This window comes from Polypterus senegalus, chromosome 11 (genome assembly GCF_016835505.1).
Source record: "Polypterus senegalus isolate Bchr_013 chromosome 11, ASM1683550v1, whole genome shotgun sequence".
Classification (NCBI taxonomy): domain Eukaryota; kingdom Metazoa; phylum Chordata; class Cladistia; order Polypteriformes; family Polypteridae; genus Polypterus; species Polypterus senegalus.
Genome location: NC_053164.1, coordinates 78455827 through 78474332, shown reverse-complemented (window position 1 = coordinate 78474332; position 18506 = coordinate 78455827). Strand labels below are relative to the sequence as shown.

The 18506-nt window shown below is 39.0% G+C and overlaps 1 protein-coding gene across 1 annotated transcript in view; it reads left to right on the top strand.

The window, feature by feature from the left end:
* The first annotated feature begins 6097 nt into the window (after positions 1–6097).
* LOC120539229 (potassium channel subfamily K member 13-like) overlaps positions 6098–18506 on the top strand; it is a 32831-nt gene continuing 20422 nt past the window's right edge. The window contains exon 1 of the mRNA XM_039769106.1: positions 6098–6771. Coding sequence (XP_039625040.1) covers positions 6423–6771 — 349 coding nt within the window. The 5' untranslated portion in view covers positions 6098–6422. The remainder of the gene's footprint in view (positions 6772–18506) is intronic.

The following is an 18506-nucleotide window of genomic DNA, read 5'->3' as shown; positions in this document are numbered from 1 at the left end:
TGCCAGTCTCACTGTAATGTCAAATTATTAGAGATGCGGCAAAAGCATGGGGTTCTAGAGCCTCAGTTGTGTGCCATTTGGCCCCTATATTTGTACAACAAGAATTAAGCACACATAATTGACATTAAATGGAATCCATTAAAACTGATGTAGGGCTCTGCCAAGACTGAGTATTGTCCTCTTTCTTCTGATTTTAATGGACTGTACTACTACAATGGTAATGACAACAAAAGTTTTTAAGGGTTTAGAAGATGAGACTGAGCCAAAGTACAAAGCAAAATCAAAAAGAAAATCATCAGAGCCCAGAAGGAAAGACAGAAACTGTAGTCGAAAAGATTTGTCAAAAGCCAGAGAAAAAATAAATTAATAAATAATGAAGATTGTTTTTAAGTTGATATCTGCAATCTCTGATAAAGATCAGATTAAAACAGTGACCTTTTACAGTATCCCATCTTGTAAAGAAGTCAGGTGTCACTGGTTACTGCAGCATTGCTATAGAAACTATTAAATAACTCCCGAAAATTGTGGCACCTGTTAAAAACAAACTGGTGATACAGATAGCAGAAAGCAAAAATACTAAATCAAAAGTACACTTAGAACAAAATAATAAAAGTATTCTCTATGTATTTAAACCCATATAGGTTTTAACAAAGTAATGAAAAAAACAGAAGAAAATGAGAAAAAATAATTCATGAAGTATCATATAACATGGGTGGGATATCAGGCTAGAGCTAGAGTACAGTGAAAAAACTGGTCATCTCTTCCCCTTGATGTACAGCATGATTAACATGATAATTAGTCCCCCAAGATCTAAGGTCATGGCCATCTTCTAGAAAAGAGTGAGTTGCTTGCTGCAGATGAGGAGAGAGAATTTGCCTCAAAGGATCTGAAGTACCTCGGGTGTTGCAAAATGATAGCAGCACTGTAATGTGGTACTGAAGGCACAGCTAAGTTCTTGAAAAAAAAATGTGATTCATCCATCAGTCTATCTCAATATCCTCACCTACACTCTTAAAAATAATGGTTCCATAATGGCATTTTACTGGGTTGTGCGGTTCCTCATAGTACCATTTGCTTGAAAAGAATCATTTAAATCTGGAAGGGCTCTTTGCATATTTTTTTTTTTTTTGGCTTTAGTAGGTTCTTAATATGTAGACAAAACAAACCTGACTGAGCCTGTGCGATTACATGACTATTTATGGAATCAGTTATGGATCAAATTAAATAAATAAAGGTTCTTTCTGGAACTTTCTTGTGCATGGTTCTTTTTGGATCCAAAAATGGTTCTCCTATGGCATAAACCTCAAGAACCACCTTGGCACCTTTATTTTTAAAGATGTATGGTTATGAGGATGGATACTGCTCACGAAAGGGTAAAGCAAAATGAGGTCCCTGCTCAGGACTTCTGGGTTTATGTTGTCTGATTGGGTGCAAAGCTCGGCAATAAAGGTAGAATTCTGAGTAGAATCATTTCCTCTACAGAATGACAGGAACCAAAATGGTTTGGACTAGTAGTGAGGGTACCCTGGGAACCTTAATGATAATCAGCAGAGATTTTGGCATGTACATTTTGTTGGGGGTATATTAGAATTTTCCTATATAGGTGCAAACGTCTCTAAAGCTAACATTAGCTTACTAATAATAATTGTCTCTCTCCTTTGCTAATAACTAGTGAACATATACATTTATGTGTCTTTCCAATCACAAAAAAATCAGTCAAGCAATAGAATGCTCATGCCTGGTCTGTCTTGATTTGAATTAGGTCATTGGACTAGGACAGCATTTTTTCACTTAAGAAACATAGCTAAAGTTAGACCTCTTGTATCATTGAAAGATGCGGAGAAATTAATTCACACTTTTGTTCTCAGTAGACTAGATTACTGTAACGCACTCCTCTCAGGACTACCCAAAAAAGACATAAATCATTTGCAACGAGTGCAGAATGCAGCTGCTAGAATTCTAACTGGGAAAAGAAAATCCGAACACATTTCTCCAGTTTTGATGTCACTACACTGGTTGCCTGTGTCATTCAGGATTGACTTTAAAATACTGCTTATGGTTTATAAAGCCTTAAATAATCTCGCTCTATCTTATATATCGGAATGCCTGACACGTTATATTCCAAATCGTAACCTTAGATCTTCAAATGAGTGTCTCAATATAATTCCAAAAGCTAAACTTAAAAGAAGTGGTGAGGCGGCCTTCTGCTGCTATGCACCTAAAATCTGGAATAGCCTGCCAATAGGAATTCGCCAGGCAAATACAGTGGAGCACTTTAAAAAACTGCTGAAAACTTTAACTTTAACATGGCCTTTTTATAACTTCACTTTAACTTAATACTGATACTCTGTATGTTCAATTCTTCATAATAACTATTCACAGTGGCTCCAAAATCCGTACTGACCCTACTCTCTCTTCTGTTTCTTTTTCCGGTTTCTTTGTGGTGGCGGCCTGCGCCACCACCACCTACTCAAAGCATCATGATGCACCAACATTGATGGACTGAAAGCCAGAAGTCTACGTGACCATCATCATCAGGTCCTTCCATGAAAACCCTAAATACAAAGAGGACTGTTTGACTTATGTTAGGTAGATTGCCCAGAGGGGACTGGGTGGTCTCTTGGTCTGGAACCCCTACAGATTTTATTTTTTCTCCAGCCTTTGGAGTTTTTTTTTTGTTTTTCTGTCCACCCTGGCCATCAGACCTTACTCTTATTCTATGTTAATTAATGTTGACTTATGTTTATCTTTTATTGTGTCTTCTATTTTTCTATTCATTTTGTAAAGCACTTTGAGCTACATTTTTTGTATGAATATGTGCTATATAAATAAATGTTGATTGATTGATTGATTGATTGTGATACCCTCTGATATTGTCATTATCTGACAAAATACATGAGACTTAAAATCTAAATAAAATGAGAACCATACAATTGCTATGAGCTGCCTAAATTGACACGGCAACACCTCATGTTTAGAATTAAATGGCTTTGAGGTAAAAAAGGACAGGCCACATTAACATAGAACATGAATAATACACACACTGTACAACTTGAAGTGCACACTGCAAACCTAGTAGTAGTAGTAATCATCTGGCCAGATGTTCAATGGGAACAAACTGTACTGGAATTTTTGTACTTCTCTGACCTGCATTAACTTGACTGGAAAAAGCTCATACAGGAAGTGCAAATGTGTAATTAAAAACAACAACAAGTGCCGAGCCTCATTTTAATACAGGTAATAACGTTCATGCCTCATTGCTAAACTGGAAAGTTCAGGTTGCACACGCACAAACACACACACAAGTGTAAACCAGGACCACTACAGGGCTAAATAGTCCAGCCCCATTGCTTGAAACAGGCATGCAGCACCCAGCACAAACACAATTTTACATACTATAATAAGCAGTATCTTTCTAGACAAGTAATTACATTGAACATATGATTAGAAAAATGCTTAAGAAGACAAAGCTCTAAGGGAAGCTTATTAGTCATTTTACACAACAGCTGGTGAGGCTGTGTTGCACTGGCTCTTAATGCAGAAATGCCAATGTTCATGTTGATTAAAAGACATGGTTCACTGGGAGAACATCCAAGACATGCTGGGATGATTAAATCCCACTTTTTGATTGGGAGCACCTGGAAAGAATGAGCTTGATCTTCTAATGGGATTATGGAGGGCTGTTTGATGAGTGGCTTTTAAATGGAGATGTAAAGAGAAAGTCCTACATACTTACAGGTTACATAACGATTACAGGTTTCTAAGGTTATTGATGAATTTACTACCATTAACATAAATTTACATTTGATCCAACAGAAATCCATCTTTCCAACTCAAGCAAATACTGTCTTTATTTTAAAGAATTTAAGCAAATATTTATTTAGCTCTATAAACAAGTTACTTCTGCTACTCCCAGAATTATTCACGGGCTAACCTGGTCTGCAACACAGGGCACCTCAAGCTACATGGGCACATCAAGACGTAATTCAAAAGCCTGAAGTTGAAATGTGCTTATCAAAAAATACTTTTTTTTTAAACTCATTATGGACAGCAGATCACAAATAAAAAATATTTCAGCTTATGTCTCATGTCATTGCATTTGGTTAACTGTCACTTCATGCAATAGTGAGAAATCTTTTTTGAAAATAAAACTGTTATTTGATGCACTAGTAAAATGGTTTGGTTTGGAAATCTTATTTGAAAATGGAGTGATGAAAACCTCATACAATTACCAAGATGGCAGCATGTCTACTCAACAACAGGTGAAGATTATTGGTAGCCTGACAAAGTTGCCTACAGTCTGCAAACTGGTGAAAAACTAAACCTGCTGATATGTTTTTACTTATATTTATTCTTGCTTTTTTCTTCTTCTTAATTTTAACACCTAAAAATATTGTGAAAATAACTAGTTGTCGGAATAAATCATTTTTTTCCTTCTCTCCTTCTATCTCTTCATCTCCCACAAAATAAATAGTTGAAGAATTTGACTCATTATAATATTTGACATGGCATATACTATGCTTTGATAGTTATCAAGAATAATTCTATAGTTCCATTTTGCATACTCTCTTTCTTCACTATATATCTACCTATATTACTTATAATCAATTTCTTTTTTGTGGCTAGCCATACAAATTTCAAACTCTCACAGTTTTACTAGTTTTTCTTGTGTAGTGCCTAGTTAACAACTTTCACATTACATGTCAGTGTTTCTGTGATTCCCCCAGAAAAGGTTGGTGGGGCCCAAACAATGGTTTAGATCCATTGTTCCCTTCCACCATATGTCCATCTTCATTCAACCTCAAGCTTATTTTGCCTATCCATTAGGAATCTTTTAAAATACAGTCAAAAGAAATAAGGGCTTCTATGAATGTGTGCATAACACAACATAATAATCGCATTATCATCTTTATGCTCATCTGTTGTCCTCAATGGCTGAGGATAGTCGTCTCATTAGATTAATATATACCGCTGAGCAGGCGGTGAATTCAACGAGACCCGAAACTGTTTTCCTTGATGACCGATATACTAATAGAAATCTTAAGCCTAAGTGGACCGATAGATGAAGTAACGAAAGAATGATTCGGGTGAGGTGGTATGGTATGGTATGGTACTGGGAGGCTTAACAATATTATAACAAAAGAAAAGAAAAAAAATCAATAATATACGTACTTTATTTGCTTTGCTCAAAGGGTTTAAGTACTGTGTATTCCTTGTCCGTGGTGCTGAATTGCACACACTAATAAGCAAAGGCGTGAGATCTTAGTTGGTCTATAATAACCATATCATTATCATCATCATAATGACTAATAATATTCTTGCTGCTAATTCCACTTTCTTGCGCTGTTGAATAACAAATTCTTACGTAAGGTGTTGTGTGAAACATGCTATAGTACATAAAATCAATGTGCTTTACATAACGATTACTAGCATGCTGTTAAGAAAATAAACCTGCCAGGTTTACTAAAAGGTAAATTTATTTAGTTATGTATTTTTGTTTCCTAATTCACTGCAAACGCATAAAATCTGTGGGGGTGATCATATTAGTGGACGCGGAAGAATTCAGTTTTAGCATTTTCTTGCAAAACCCGTTTCAGATTTATGTAAAAGGTGTCAAACTCCTGTGGTGGCTTTAATTTTTAAGAGAGTGTTCTTAAATCAAATGCTATTGCAGCACCAGCAAGTGGCTGTGAAATAGGTACTGTAGTTGGCAAATGTTCATTTTCGTCCCCGTGGTAATCATTTTACGCTAGCTTTTAATATCTTCGGCGGCGATTGTCGCTATGGTCATGTATTAAAATATATTTCCGAGTGGAATGCCAAAGACATTAACTTATAGCACTTGCAAAAGTCACTATAATGCATTTAGATTTTTGGAAAATTTATATTTGAAGAAAGAAAGAAAGAAAGAAAGAAAGAAAGAAAGACCTGATCGTATAATAGTCATTGTGTGTCAGCTGTCAGCCTAAATCTAGTGGTCATAGTTAAATAATCTTTCCCTCACCCTTGTTATTCTGTCAGTTGCTACTGCGTGAGTCAGACCAATGCACAGAGACGAACTGCCGATTTCAGTTAATGGGAGGATCTTCGTGAATGGTGTAAAGACAGTTGCCAAGAGCCACACAGTCAAAGTCGAAACAATGGGCTCGTGAGCGGGGAGCGTTACATATCTGTTCGTTTTTTGTACACTTATCAAGAGTGGGCGACTTATGTGCAGTAAATGTAAGACGAGCTCTTGCGATACAACGACGTAGATAAAAAGCAGATTCAAGAGGATGGGTCTTGAAGCAGTATCAGCAAAATGTTCGTCGGGTTCATCAACCGGGATCTGAAATAGTGCTGGTAAAGCTACGTGTGCCCCTGAAAGACAGTCTTCACAGAAGAGCGGGTTGGCTTTTTGGGTCTCATCCAAACATGTCCTAATGGCTCCCTCCTCGGGGTGCACTAGATGCTCAGGCTTTTGTGACTTTCACCTCAACGAAGACAACGTAAGGTTCATGTTGCTGGCTCTCCTAATGGTAGGCTACCTGCTTTGCGGCGCCGCAGTTTTCTCAGCAATCGAACACCCCACTGAAGTGGAGAACCAGATAAAGTGGAACAGGACACTACTCAACTTCTCCCAGAGGTTCAACATCAGTCCGGCGGAATTTCGTCGCTTCCTTCGAGAATACGAACTGGCGATGGCTGCAGGAGTCAGAACGGATGCAATGCGACCTCGCTGGGACTTCACCGGAGCTTTCTACTTTGTGGGCACAGTCGTGTCCACCATCGGTGAGGCTCTGCTCCGTTAAGTTAGCCTGCGAGCTGCCACGCGTTTATTGCGAAACGATTTTCTCCGCTCTTTGTCTGCGATATTTTCGGCAGTTCAGGGCTATGTTTATCATATAGAATTGATCAAACTGTTTGACATAGGCGCTTCATAAATTACCAGTAGAAAATATTTAAAATTAGTATGTCTAAAAACTAGGTCTAAAAAATTTGCAGCTCATTTATCAAATGCATGTTTGAGTGTGATAGCGTGTTATGTGTTTTGAGCGAAAGTGCGAGGTAATTAACATGAAGATCACAAACTCCAAAGTGAATGCTTGAATTACTATTGAATCACTAAATTAGACCACACAATGCTTTATCTATCTATCTATCTAAGGGTTACTAAGAATATTAAAAGGGGTATGGGACAGACAGATTAAGGGCCCATTATCATTTTCTTAAAAGACAAATCCATACTGGTGACTGAAAAGCTCCTTCTTATGCCAGTGTGGGTGAATAGGTCAGTCAAAAGATAATTACATATAAGATGACATGAACACCCTTTAAATGAATATGTAGGAATATTTATGCAGACACAGTCAACTACTACAAGGGATTCATCATGTAAATGTTTTCTGGGCACATTCCTGACCAGTGAAGTGGTTTCACTGATAATGCAGAGATCAGTCATGGCTGAGGTTTGTAAGCCAAACACTGCCAGACCCCTTGGGAAGAGACCTGAGCCAGGCATTCACAGGACAGGAAGGTAGAGCAGCCAGGGCAATTGAACAGAGGAACCAGAAAGGTGATGGACAGAAATAAATTGTTATGAGTGTTCAAAGGTGGGCAAACTGATAAGCCAACTCAGTAGGTAAAATAAAGATCACCTTCTGGAAATCACATTTTTCTCCCTTTAATTATCTCTAACTTATGTTTTTAATTAATACATCCATTTTTGTTTTCAAATGAGTTGGAATTTTATCTTGGGTTAACTGGTACACAATTGTGCTTTCACCTCAAAGTAAATGTACACACACATACAGTATATATAGATAGATAGATAGATAGATAGATAGATAGATAGATAGATAGATAGATAGATAGATAGATAGATAGATAGATAGATAGTGAAGTAAGAACCAAATATTTTCAGGATTCTGCACTTATTCAGCTGATAAACTACCATGAATCACATAGATCAGAACTATGAATCATACCCTGCACATTTACAAATAGCTGCTTTCATGTACCAGTAAACATGAACAATGACATCTCAGATTTTTTTTTTTGTATAAATGTTGAATATTTTGAATCTTGACAGTTCCAATTCATCTAGAACCCCTCTGCTTGATTGCAGTTTCTTTGGCCATCTATTCACTTCAGCCAGAAAACAAAACTGTTTCACCTGATTGAAAGAATATAAATACTTTACCTTATATGCTTATTTATTATCTGGCTGTTTATTTAATTGCTCTGAAATTTCTTTATCAAACCACTTCTGTTACCCTATAGTGAACTCAGTTAAATATTAGGTTCATAGAGTAATTAAAATATAAAATTAAAATTAAGCAAATACATTTAAGCTATTTTCTAAGCAGTGTCAGTCATATTGACTTAGCATTTTACATATTGAAACATTTATTAACCATCCATGAATAATTAATTTCTAATTATCTGTTCCTGCTGATTAATTAAATGAAATAGCAAACATAGAAAAAACCAGGAAGATTTAATTTATGTAAGTTTAAGTTTAAATAAAATTGATAGGAAACAAATTATACACAGAAGGAGGTAGTGATCCAAATAAATATTTGAAGCCAAATTGTTACAAGTCATTTTTTGGAAAGAAATTCTTTTTCAGTCTGTTAATCTTTTTTGTGCAAAGAATGCCAACAGAACATTAAAGATGTAATAACTTTTAAACTCTACCTGTTAAAAAATCCCTTTTTTGGGATATACAATTCATGCATTTATGTAGACCTGCTTTGTCAATCCGAGGGTAATAGGATCAGAGTATCCCAAACAGCACAGGGCCTAAGGCAGGGACCAATACTCCACAGAGTGCTAGGCAATCACAAGGTACACTGGCACATATGCCTTCCTCTCAGTTACACAGGGCCAGTTTTTGGTCACAAATTAGCCTTACATCCATATCTTTGGGGCACTGAGGCAATGTAGGTACATGGAAACCATGCATACTCTTGATAGGGCGGGGATTTGCACCCAAATCTTCCAAAATAGTGAGACAGAAAGGTTAACCACTGAGCCACGTTGAGAACACAAAAAATATCACGGTAGATTTTTCCCATATTCCAGGTGTGACAAAAATCTTTTTTGCATTTTATCTGAGATGTTATTACTGCATTGTTACTTTCACCAGTATCTTTATAAACCTATTTTGTATAGCTGACTTTACCTTTACCAAAAACCATTATTTCAGAGTCAAAGTCATACACAGCAAGTATACATTACTTTGTCATCTTGAAGCCCAAAATGACATCAGTTGAGTTCTGAATTTTACTTGAGTCTTTTTTATGTATTTATTACATGTTGTTTTTGCAGGATACTATCTGTACTTGGATCTCTGGTCTGGTTCCCATGTAGGATGCTTTTAGTGGAAAACCCTTTTGCCCCCTCTGTTTCCCAGGCCTTTTGCATGAGTATACATGTGAATATGTAACAGTGTGTTCTGTGATGAACTGGCCACGCACCTAGGGGTGGTTTTGCCCTGTATCTATTGTTTCCAAAAAGGAGTCTATCTGCCTGCAAATTTGATTTGAATAAATAGATTTAAAATAGATAGATTGGAATTACTCGAACTACAAACAAATATGCATGAAATAAAAACTACAGTAGATTGCAATATGGTCCTTTTATGTCATTACAGTACTCATAATAATTACATAATAAACCACTCATAATAATTACATAATAAACCAAGTTGTCAGAATGTCTGCAGTCATAGATTTATTGATCTAGTTTTGGATAGCCTATTCGTGCATTAGTAAAAGTATCCATCTTTTAGTTCCTATGACCAGCATTCAATTCCATGTCTCACCATACCCACATGGCTTCCCTCCTGATACCTTAGTTTCCACAAACATCCCAAAAGCATGTATATTAGGTTAATTGATAACTTTAAATTGGCCTACTGTGAATAAGAGTGGATGGCTTTTCTGTGATCACCCAAGACTGATTTCTATTATTCATTTGATTTATTAGGCTCTTCTTCAGTAAGTTCATGTAAAATAATTTATTGTCACAGCGGAGCAGTAGTTAGTTTCCCAAGATCTGAGCACTGCCTCTGTTAAATTTGCATGCACAGTAAAATCGCAAATGTAAAATTAACACTTAAAAGCATATATAAAGAAACACTGTTACAATGTATACACTCTAAACTTTAGAGTCTAAAGGGTTAATTTAACACTGCTGAGTTTTCTTCAACTATTGTTTCTCCTGTGCCTACCTGGGTTTTCGGTGGATTTCCTTTGTGTTAGGTTTACATTTACATTTATTTGCTTAGCTGTCAATTTTATCCAAAGTGACTTACAAGGGTTAGCCAGCAACTCATGGCTGGTGTTGTGTGAGTGATTGTGGGTCTGCACCTTAAGTGTATCTTACTATGGCTTAGTATCCCACCTGACTGGGGATAAAAAGGTCTGGAATTGATGAGGTAGATTTTCTAAAAACTATGTGGGCAGCCTTAGGTAGACAGAAGAAACTGGTCTTGTACCAAGCAGCAGGCCAGCACATTGCACATTTAATCAGGTTACTGTTACTGTAATAGCAAAACCACATATACTGAGAAAATCAGCCCTACAGAATGGCTGCAATATGAATTGGTCCAAATAACCTGCCCTAAAAAACAACCCAGCTCAACTCTAGTGTCACTCTGTGATACCACATACTGTGTGATGGCTTTTTCAAGTTAATTGAGTCCGGATTCATTTTCATTGTCTTTGAATTCAGTTGAAATCTCTTGCACCTCATCAGGAATGAACTCACTAGCATTGCAATGCTTTTGGTATACAGGTAATCTTCAAAGCTCTTGCTGAGAAGTCAGTTTGTTGGTAATATTACTTAGTGTTGTCCACTCAATTGAAGATGGTTTTTCTGTCGATAAACTTTGTTTTCAGTCTGTTTTCCTAATTGATGTTAAGAATTGCAAAAAATGTGACTAGTGTCACAAAAATGACACAAAGTCATCAAGAAAGGTTTGTGGTAGCCACCCGTAAATTGTGCCTTGGCTGCAAAACAGTTAATTGAATGAGAGATGTTCACAGATACGAGTCCAAAACCGAACTGATTTAGTTAGCTAAGATGGCGGCTTCATATGCTGAGAGCCACAAGTGATGTCATCAGTGGTGCCGGAACCAGAAAGTGACATCATCAGTGGCACTGGAACCCCGTGGGATTTCCTATGGATGGTCTGCAAGGGATTGAGAGAGACAGTCAGTACACCTCGCTTCCTCCTGGTCTGGTGTGGAATAACTATCATGCAGGCCCTTTAGCTGTTCTCCAATCACATGTGTGTGACAAGGCCCCCCACTCAGCCCAGACCCATCGGGTCAGGCGGCCTTGACCAAGAGGTCATGGACTCGAGAGAGAACATCGGTGTTGGCATGGAGAGAGCCCTTATGATGAACAAGTGCAAACTTATATGGTTGGACGTCAAGAAACCACCTGGTGACCCATGGATTTCACTCTTTGTGCAAGGCCATCCATTGTAGGGGTGCATAATCTGTCACAAGAGTGAATTCATGGCCTAACAGGTAGTACCTCAACTGTGTAATCACCCATTTAATTACAAGGGCTTCCCTTTTCACCACCACATACCTGGTCTCCTGATCTGGCTCGGGTACATGACGGGTGTTCAACACCACCGATGCATTGGCTCAGCATGGCACCCAGGCTTGTGCCCGATTCATCTGCCTTGAGTTTGAAAGGAAGCAAAATATTAGGTTCTTTCAATATTGGTGCTGACGTAAGGGCCTGTTTTAGGTCACAAAATGCAGCGTCTTTACAGTAACCCGACCAACCAGGTAGCCAAAATATTTAGCTTCTTTCAACCCAGAAAAACATTTTTTGGATTGATTTGAAGTCTGGCTTCTCCACCGTCCACAAAACTGCCTTGACCTGCTGTGCGTGTTCCTTCAACGTGCTGGAATAAATGACAACGTCATCTAAGTAGGCAGCACTATACGCGTTATGAAGGTGGAGCACTTTATCCACCAGACGTTGGTAAGTTGCAGGAGCCCCATGTAACCCAAATGGAAGGACACAATACTGCCAGTGTCTGCTAGGGGTGCTGAATGTGGTTTTGACCTTAGCAGAGTTCGTTAAAAGAACCTGCCAGTGCCCCTTCATCATGTCAAGTGTGGTCAAAAAAATTTGCCTGTCCAAGCCTTTCAAGGAGGTCATCCATTCGTGGCATTGGATAAGCATCAAACTGGGAGACTTGATTAATTCGACAGAAGTCACTGCAAAACCTCCAGCTCCTATCAGGCTTATTAACCAAGACTATCGGATTGGGCCAGGGACTATAACTTTCCTCTATCACTCCTAGTTCCAGCATGCACTTGATTTCAAGCTCCACATTTGCTTTCTTTGCCTCTGGAAGCCAATAAGGGCAATCTTGAACAATAAACCGGGGCTCTGTCACTATGTCATGTGCAATCAGAGTGGTCCTTCCAGGCTTTTCGCTCACTACCTCCGGTACAGACAGGATAGGTACTTTGAGCTCACGTCTCTGTCTAGAATTTAATTCAGCGCCAAAGTTTAGGATATTTTTCTGAGCAAAGAATGAGCGGGGCTGAGTGGGGGAGGGATTGGAATCCCTTTCCTTCCATGGCTTCAGCAAGTTTACATGATAAACCCACTCGCTCGTTCAACAATTGGGTTGTTTCACCAAATAATTGACGAGTCCTTTCCCCTCCTTAACTTCATAAGGGCCTTCCCAATGGGCTAGCAATTCAGAATGGGAGGTAGGAACCAAAACCATGACACAATCCCCAGGAAAGGAATTCTCGGAGAGCCGTACCATAGTGATAATAGTAGGCCTGTGCTGCTTGCACCTTTTCCATGTGACTTTTTAATATAGATTGAAAATTAAGTGTGCAACAGCACAACATACTCTAATATATTGGTAGAGGGAAGAGTCTCTCCTTCCCACCCTTCTTTAAAAATATCAAATATTCCCTGAGGTTGTCATCCATATTAAAAAGGTGAGAATCCTGTAGAGGCTTGTGCAACTTCCCGATAGGCAAAAAGTATGAGGAGGAGGAGCTGATCCCAGTTCTTCCCGTCCCTGCTGACCTCCTTCTGAAGCATTTGTTTGAGAGTCTGATTAAACCTCTCGACTAGACCGTTGGTTTGAGGATGATACACTGTGGTCTGTAAGTGCTTTATTTTAAGTAAGTATTTTAAGTCTCCCTGAATGTCTCCAAGGTAAAAGGCATCCATTGGTCCGTAAGGACTTCCTTAGGGATGCCGAAATGCAGAAAGAGCCCACTAGTTCCCGTGCGATAGCCTTAGATGTGGCTGAGCACAAGGGAACAGTGTCTGGATATCAAGTAGCATAATCCACAAGTACTAATATATATTTATGTCCTCGGGCTGGGGGTTCTAGGGTTCCTACTATATTGACCCCAATTCGCTCGAAGGGGACATGAATCAAGGGAAGGGCAATGAGAGGAGCTGTGTCCTTCCTAGGAATTTGCTGTATTTGGCACTCCAGACAAAAGATGCAAAAACGGGAAACCTCCTCATCAATTCCTAAGCCAATAAAATCTGAGTTTAATACGCTCTAAAGTCTTTTTGGTGCCCAAATAGCCTCCTAGGAGGTGGGTGTGTGCCAATTCATAGACCTGCCACCGGTTGGTTTGTGGGATTAACAACAGCTTCTGCACTTCCCTCTCATACTCCACTACCAGATATAACAGGTAATTTTCTATCACAAAGTGAGGACCCTGTGGCATGGGCTGATGAGTGTGTTGGCCATTGACTAGTACCACTGCATTTTTCACACATTTCAGGGAGTCATCATTCCACTGCTCCCGTTTGAAAGAAGCCGGTGTCTCTCTAAATTGAAATTGTATCTCAGAGAGAGAGTCCGGTCTAACCTCAAGGGGTGGGAATCCTCCCAGCTCGTCGAGGCACAGGTTGATGACGTATCTACCTGCGACAGCCCAGGAATCTCCCCATCAACCTCTTGGACTTCAGCATCTCTCTCTGCTGGTTGATTACAGGGCATGGAGAAAACTTGAGCCGGGTCATTCCCATCTATAACTAGGCCTAAATTTTTAATCGGGAGTAGTCAGTAGTACACCGCATTTATTGTTAAACAAGTCAAGCTCTAGAGTCACCAGAAAAGATGGATTGGGGAGAACCACTATGGGAATTTTTATAGCGACCGTCCATGGTTGATGAAACATAAGGTGATTTTATACATTATTTACAAATTTCTCAGTGTATACACATTATACTGGTCTTTACTTTCTTCCACTGTCGTAGTAGTACATATCGGCAATCAACATTGGAAATGTTGCTGCCGGAATCAAGGAGTGCTTCAACTCTGAACCCAATTACATCTACTACTTCCATTTGTGATATCGTCAGGGGGTTTGTAAGAGCACATAAACCTCCCTTATCTCTCCACCTGCATCCCTCCTCGTCCCCCAGTAAGTTGCGTGCCCACGGGCCCAGGGACTTAGGTACAAGCTCCGATTTGTATGAAAGATACAGAATATGTGGGACATAAATCTACAGAGTCCACTAGAGGACCGTTCTGCTCTCTCAGATTGCAAGGCTGTTTTAGATGGTTCTATGAGCTTTATAAGTTCTTCCATATTTATAAAGTCTTCCCAGACTGGCTGGGAGAGATATTTGGGAAGACTTTTCATTAACAGGAAGCAGGCTACCTGTTGTACTATCTGGAATGTTGTACATTCAAATGGCCATAGCCATTGTGCCACTTGTTCCCAGAGAGCAAAAGTTTGCTCCTGGGTCAACCTCTCTGGATCAAATTCCCAATTTTTTATTCTTTCTACCTGCTGGGCTGGGGATACCCCACATTTATCTGGGATCTTGATGCCAATTGGGTGAACAGCTCTCTCCTCCAAGAGAGCATAATAAGTCCCCTTTGTTTTCCCACTAGGAACCAGCCCACTTCTGTGCATCTCTTCCACACACTCCTTTTGTTTTGTTACTAGCCCAGTTGTATATATTGGGAGCGGAGCCTGTACTAGGTCATTCCGGACCACGGGACGAACACCTCACTCAGAAACTTGACCCCAGTACTTTCCCACCTGGTTTACTTCAGGTCCTGTCCCGGTTTCTTCTGGGCTTTAAGCATCCTGCCAACTACGCCACTGTCACAAAAATGACACTAAGTCATCAAGAAAGGTTTGGGGCAGCCACCCATATATTGTGCCTTGGCTGCAAAAAAGTTAAATGAATGAGAGATGTTCACAGATACAAGTACAAAACAGAACTGATTTGGGTAGCTAAGATGGCGGCTTTAAATGCAGAAAACCGGAAGTGACATCATCAGTGGCGCAGGAACCAGAAAGTGACGTCATCAGTGGCACCGGAACCCTGTGGGATTTCCCGTGGATGGTCTGCAAGGGATTGAGAGTGACAGTCAGTGCACCTCGCCGCCCCTGGTCTGGCATGGAACTACTATCATTCCGACCCTTTAGCTGTCTTCTAATCGCACATGTGTGACACCAGAAAATGGGTGCACAAAAAAAGTAGAGAGAAAGTTGTGGTAAGAAACAGGCTGAAGGAGCATGTAACAAAGAAGAAGTCAAAATAAAGACAGTGAAAAGTGTAATACACAACAGCAAGTCAAATAATAAGGAAGGGATTCTAACAGTGTAAGAGCTTTGGCTTCCTGTGAAACTAAAGAGCACAGAAACCAAACTCTATAGTAAAACAACACAAAGGAAGAAGGATATACTGTACATGCAAGATATATTTATATTTTCAAAAATCCAAAACACTAACAGGGAGAGTAAACTAAATATACCAAAATGCAAAAAAATTCCAATTAGAAGGAACCAACCTAAACACTTAACTAGAACATTGCCGAGGAAGACTGCTGCAAGTCAATGCCTCATGGAAGTGCTGAGGTAAAAGCAGCTATCATAAAAGAACATAGGCAACTCTCATAAATGGCAGCACAGTGGGTCAATTTGCAGTTATTGGAGACCCCATCTCTTTGGGCAAATTTTGCAAAAACAACAAGTGAGGATAATTAGCAATTAAAACAAACATGAGGTAATAAAATGAAAAGCGGAAAAGGATTGGACAGAGCTCTAGCTAAGACAATAGCAAGGGCAGCTATAGCTGTTTCAAGGAGGTTTGGGTTAACCCTTTACAATAAATGAAACAAGTACATTGTTGTAAAGCATAAAATTTTCATGTACAAAGTACAAAACATGCAGCAAAGTTGCCCAAAATGTAATAAATACAGGCAGATTCCAGAACAACAAATGGCATGTGGTGCTAACAAAACTAATAGACCATAATGCTTGCCCTACTGTATACAATTTGAAGTGAGTATGCACCTTGATAGTTAGCTCCTAATGAGCAAAAATGTTCCATCATAGTGCAGCAAAGAAATAGTCAAAAACAATGTGCATAGTAAATAAAAAAATTAATAAAAAGCAATAATTTGGCAGAGAAATGAATACCAGAATGTTAAATTCCCGGTATTAATTAGAAGACTTGATGATTCTAACATTGCTATGATCATGATATTTTTACCCTAGATAATTAATTTTTTTCAGATAATTGTCCAACATTTGCTCTGATTTTGACTGCTTTCTGTTTTTATCATTATTATGGTGATGTTATTTTGCCACCATTCAGGAATGGCTTTTTTGGACATCCTTTTATAAAGAAAATGACTTTCATGACTTTTTTTTTTTACATGACCACACCCAACTTATGACATATCAAGCAGAAAGTTCAGCTACAACTCTGAGACATCAGCTGTGTGATAGTGTTCTGAATCTTAGTCATTTATTGTTAGGACATAAGTGTTTGTTTATTGTTTTGTTCACTACTAAAAGTACTTGTTTTTATTTTTGTTGTATTGGTTACATCTTTGCTGCACTATTTTCTAATGCCATGTACCCTCAAATTGTTTTGTTGTTCGTACGACGTGTGGCTGGTGGTACTGGGGTACAGCTGATGTTCATATTTCTGGATAAATAAAGAATATACGGTGATCACAGATTCTAGTTAGTTAGGGGAAGGATCTGTAGGTAGAAAGTATTTCTGAGTTTGTTTTTCAGACACTTGAGTAATGGTTATGTATTGTACTTTGACTGATCTTTAGTTTACTTGCTCTTTGACCAATCAATGGTTTTCCTGGTTTTGACCATAGATGACTAAGTTTGTTTTGTCCAATGGCTTTTAATTTCCTAGCTGAACATTAAAATGATGAGAAAAATAGAGAATATTTTATCTGTGGCACATCTAAATGATAATCACCTTTATTCCACCCTCTCAAACTTAAACAGCTTTTAATGTTTGGAAAACATATGGGGTTAAATCATTTAGAGATTTGTTTATAAATAATGTCTTTGCATCCTACGAACAATTCCACTCCAAATTAACTTTCCTTCAACACAATTTTTCCTCTATTTTCAAATCAGAAACTTTCCTAAAATAAATCTTCCCAATTTTCCTCACCTTCCACCAATTTCTGTTCTAGAAAATATACTGATTAGTCTTGAAGACTAAGACAGCATTTCTATAATAAATAAAACCATTTTAAAGTCTCCTCCTTTTAAAGATCCCAGAGTACATTGAAAAAAGGATCTCTCACTCAACATTTCAGAAAAGGAGTGGAAGGCAGCCATGCACAGAATTCACTGTAGCTCCATTGCACAAAGCATTCAATTATTCAACTTAAAATCTTTTATTGAGCACATCTACCTCATTTAAAATTGCTCAAAATGTGAACGTTGCAATCGAGCTCCATCCTCACTAGGCCACATGTTCTGGGCGTGTACCAAATTAACATCATTCTGGACAAATGTTTTTAATGCCTGTGTGACTATGTGGGTTCTGGCTCCACACTCCAATCTAATTTTTGGAAGCACTTGAACCCAACACCGTCGATAACGTAACCGAGTGAGCTAGTCAGTGAAGGCAATAAACATCTAAGCAAGGGGATGGTTGAAAGTGCAACAGTGCTTTTATTTAAAACTGTCCATCAAAACAGGTGTTCACATAAATAAAGTGCAGTTCATTCAAAAAGAGTCAATAAATAATCCAATAAAACATGTGGAGGTTAAAAATATAGAAAAAACAATCATTTAAAACGAGAGGTAAAATGTTTAAGGAAGCAGTCTTTAAAAACAACAAGAACAAACCCGGTACCTTCTTAAAAACTAGCGTCCCTCTTGCTTCACCCATCAGGGCCACGCAACAAGGGAGACGCTCACTCTGCAGCTGACCTTCTCTATGCCTCTGCTACTGCCAGTCGCCTTCCCGATCCTTGGCTCCGGTCGGCTCCCACCTGACAGTGACTTGGGAATCCCATAATGGCCAAGGCTCTCACATTAGGGACACTGCGTCCCAAGTCCCGAACCTTCCCGGTCACTCCCGCCCTGAAACAAACTTCTGCGGGCGTGACCACAACCACTTCTCCCAGGTGTTGGCCAAACACCCAGGCAGCCTTCAGCTGCCTGCGAGCGTTTGCTCGCCTCCTTCCTGCTGCACCGATTTGCTCGCGCTCTTTC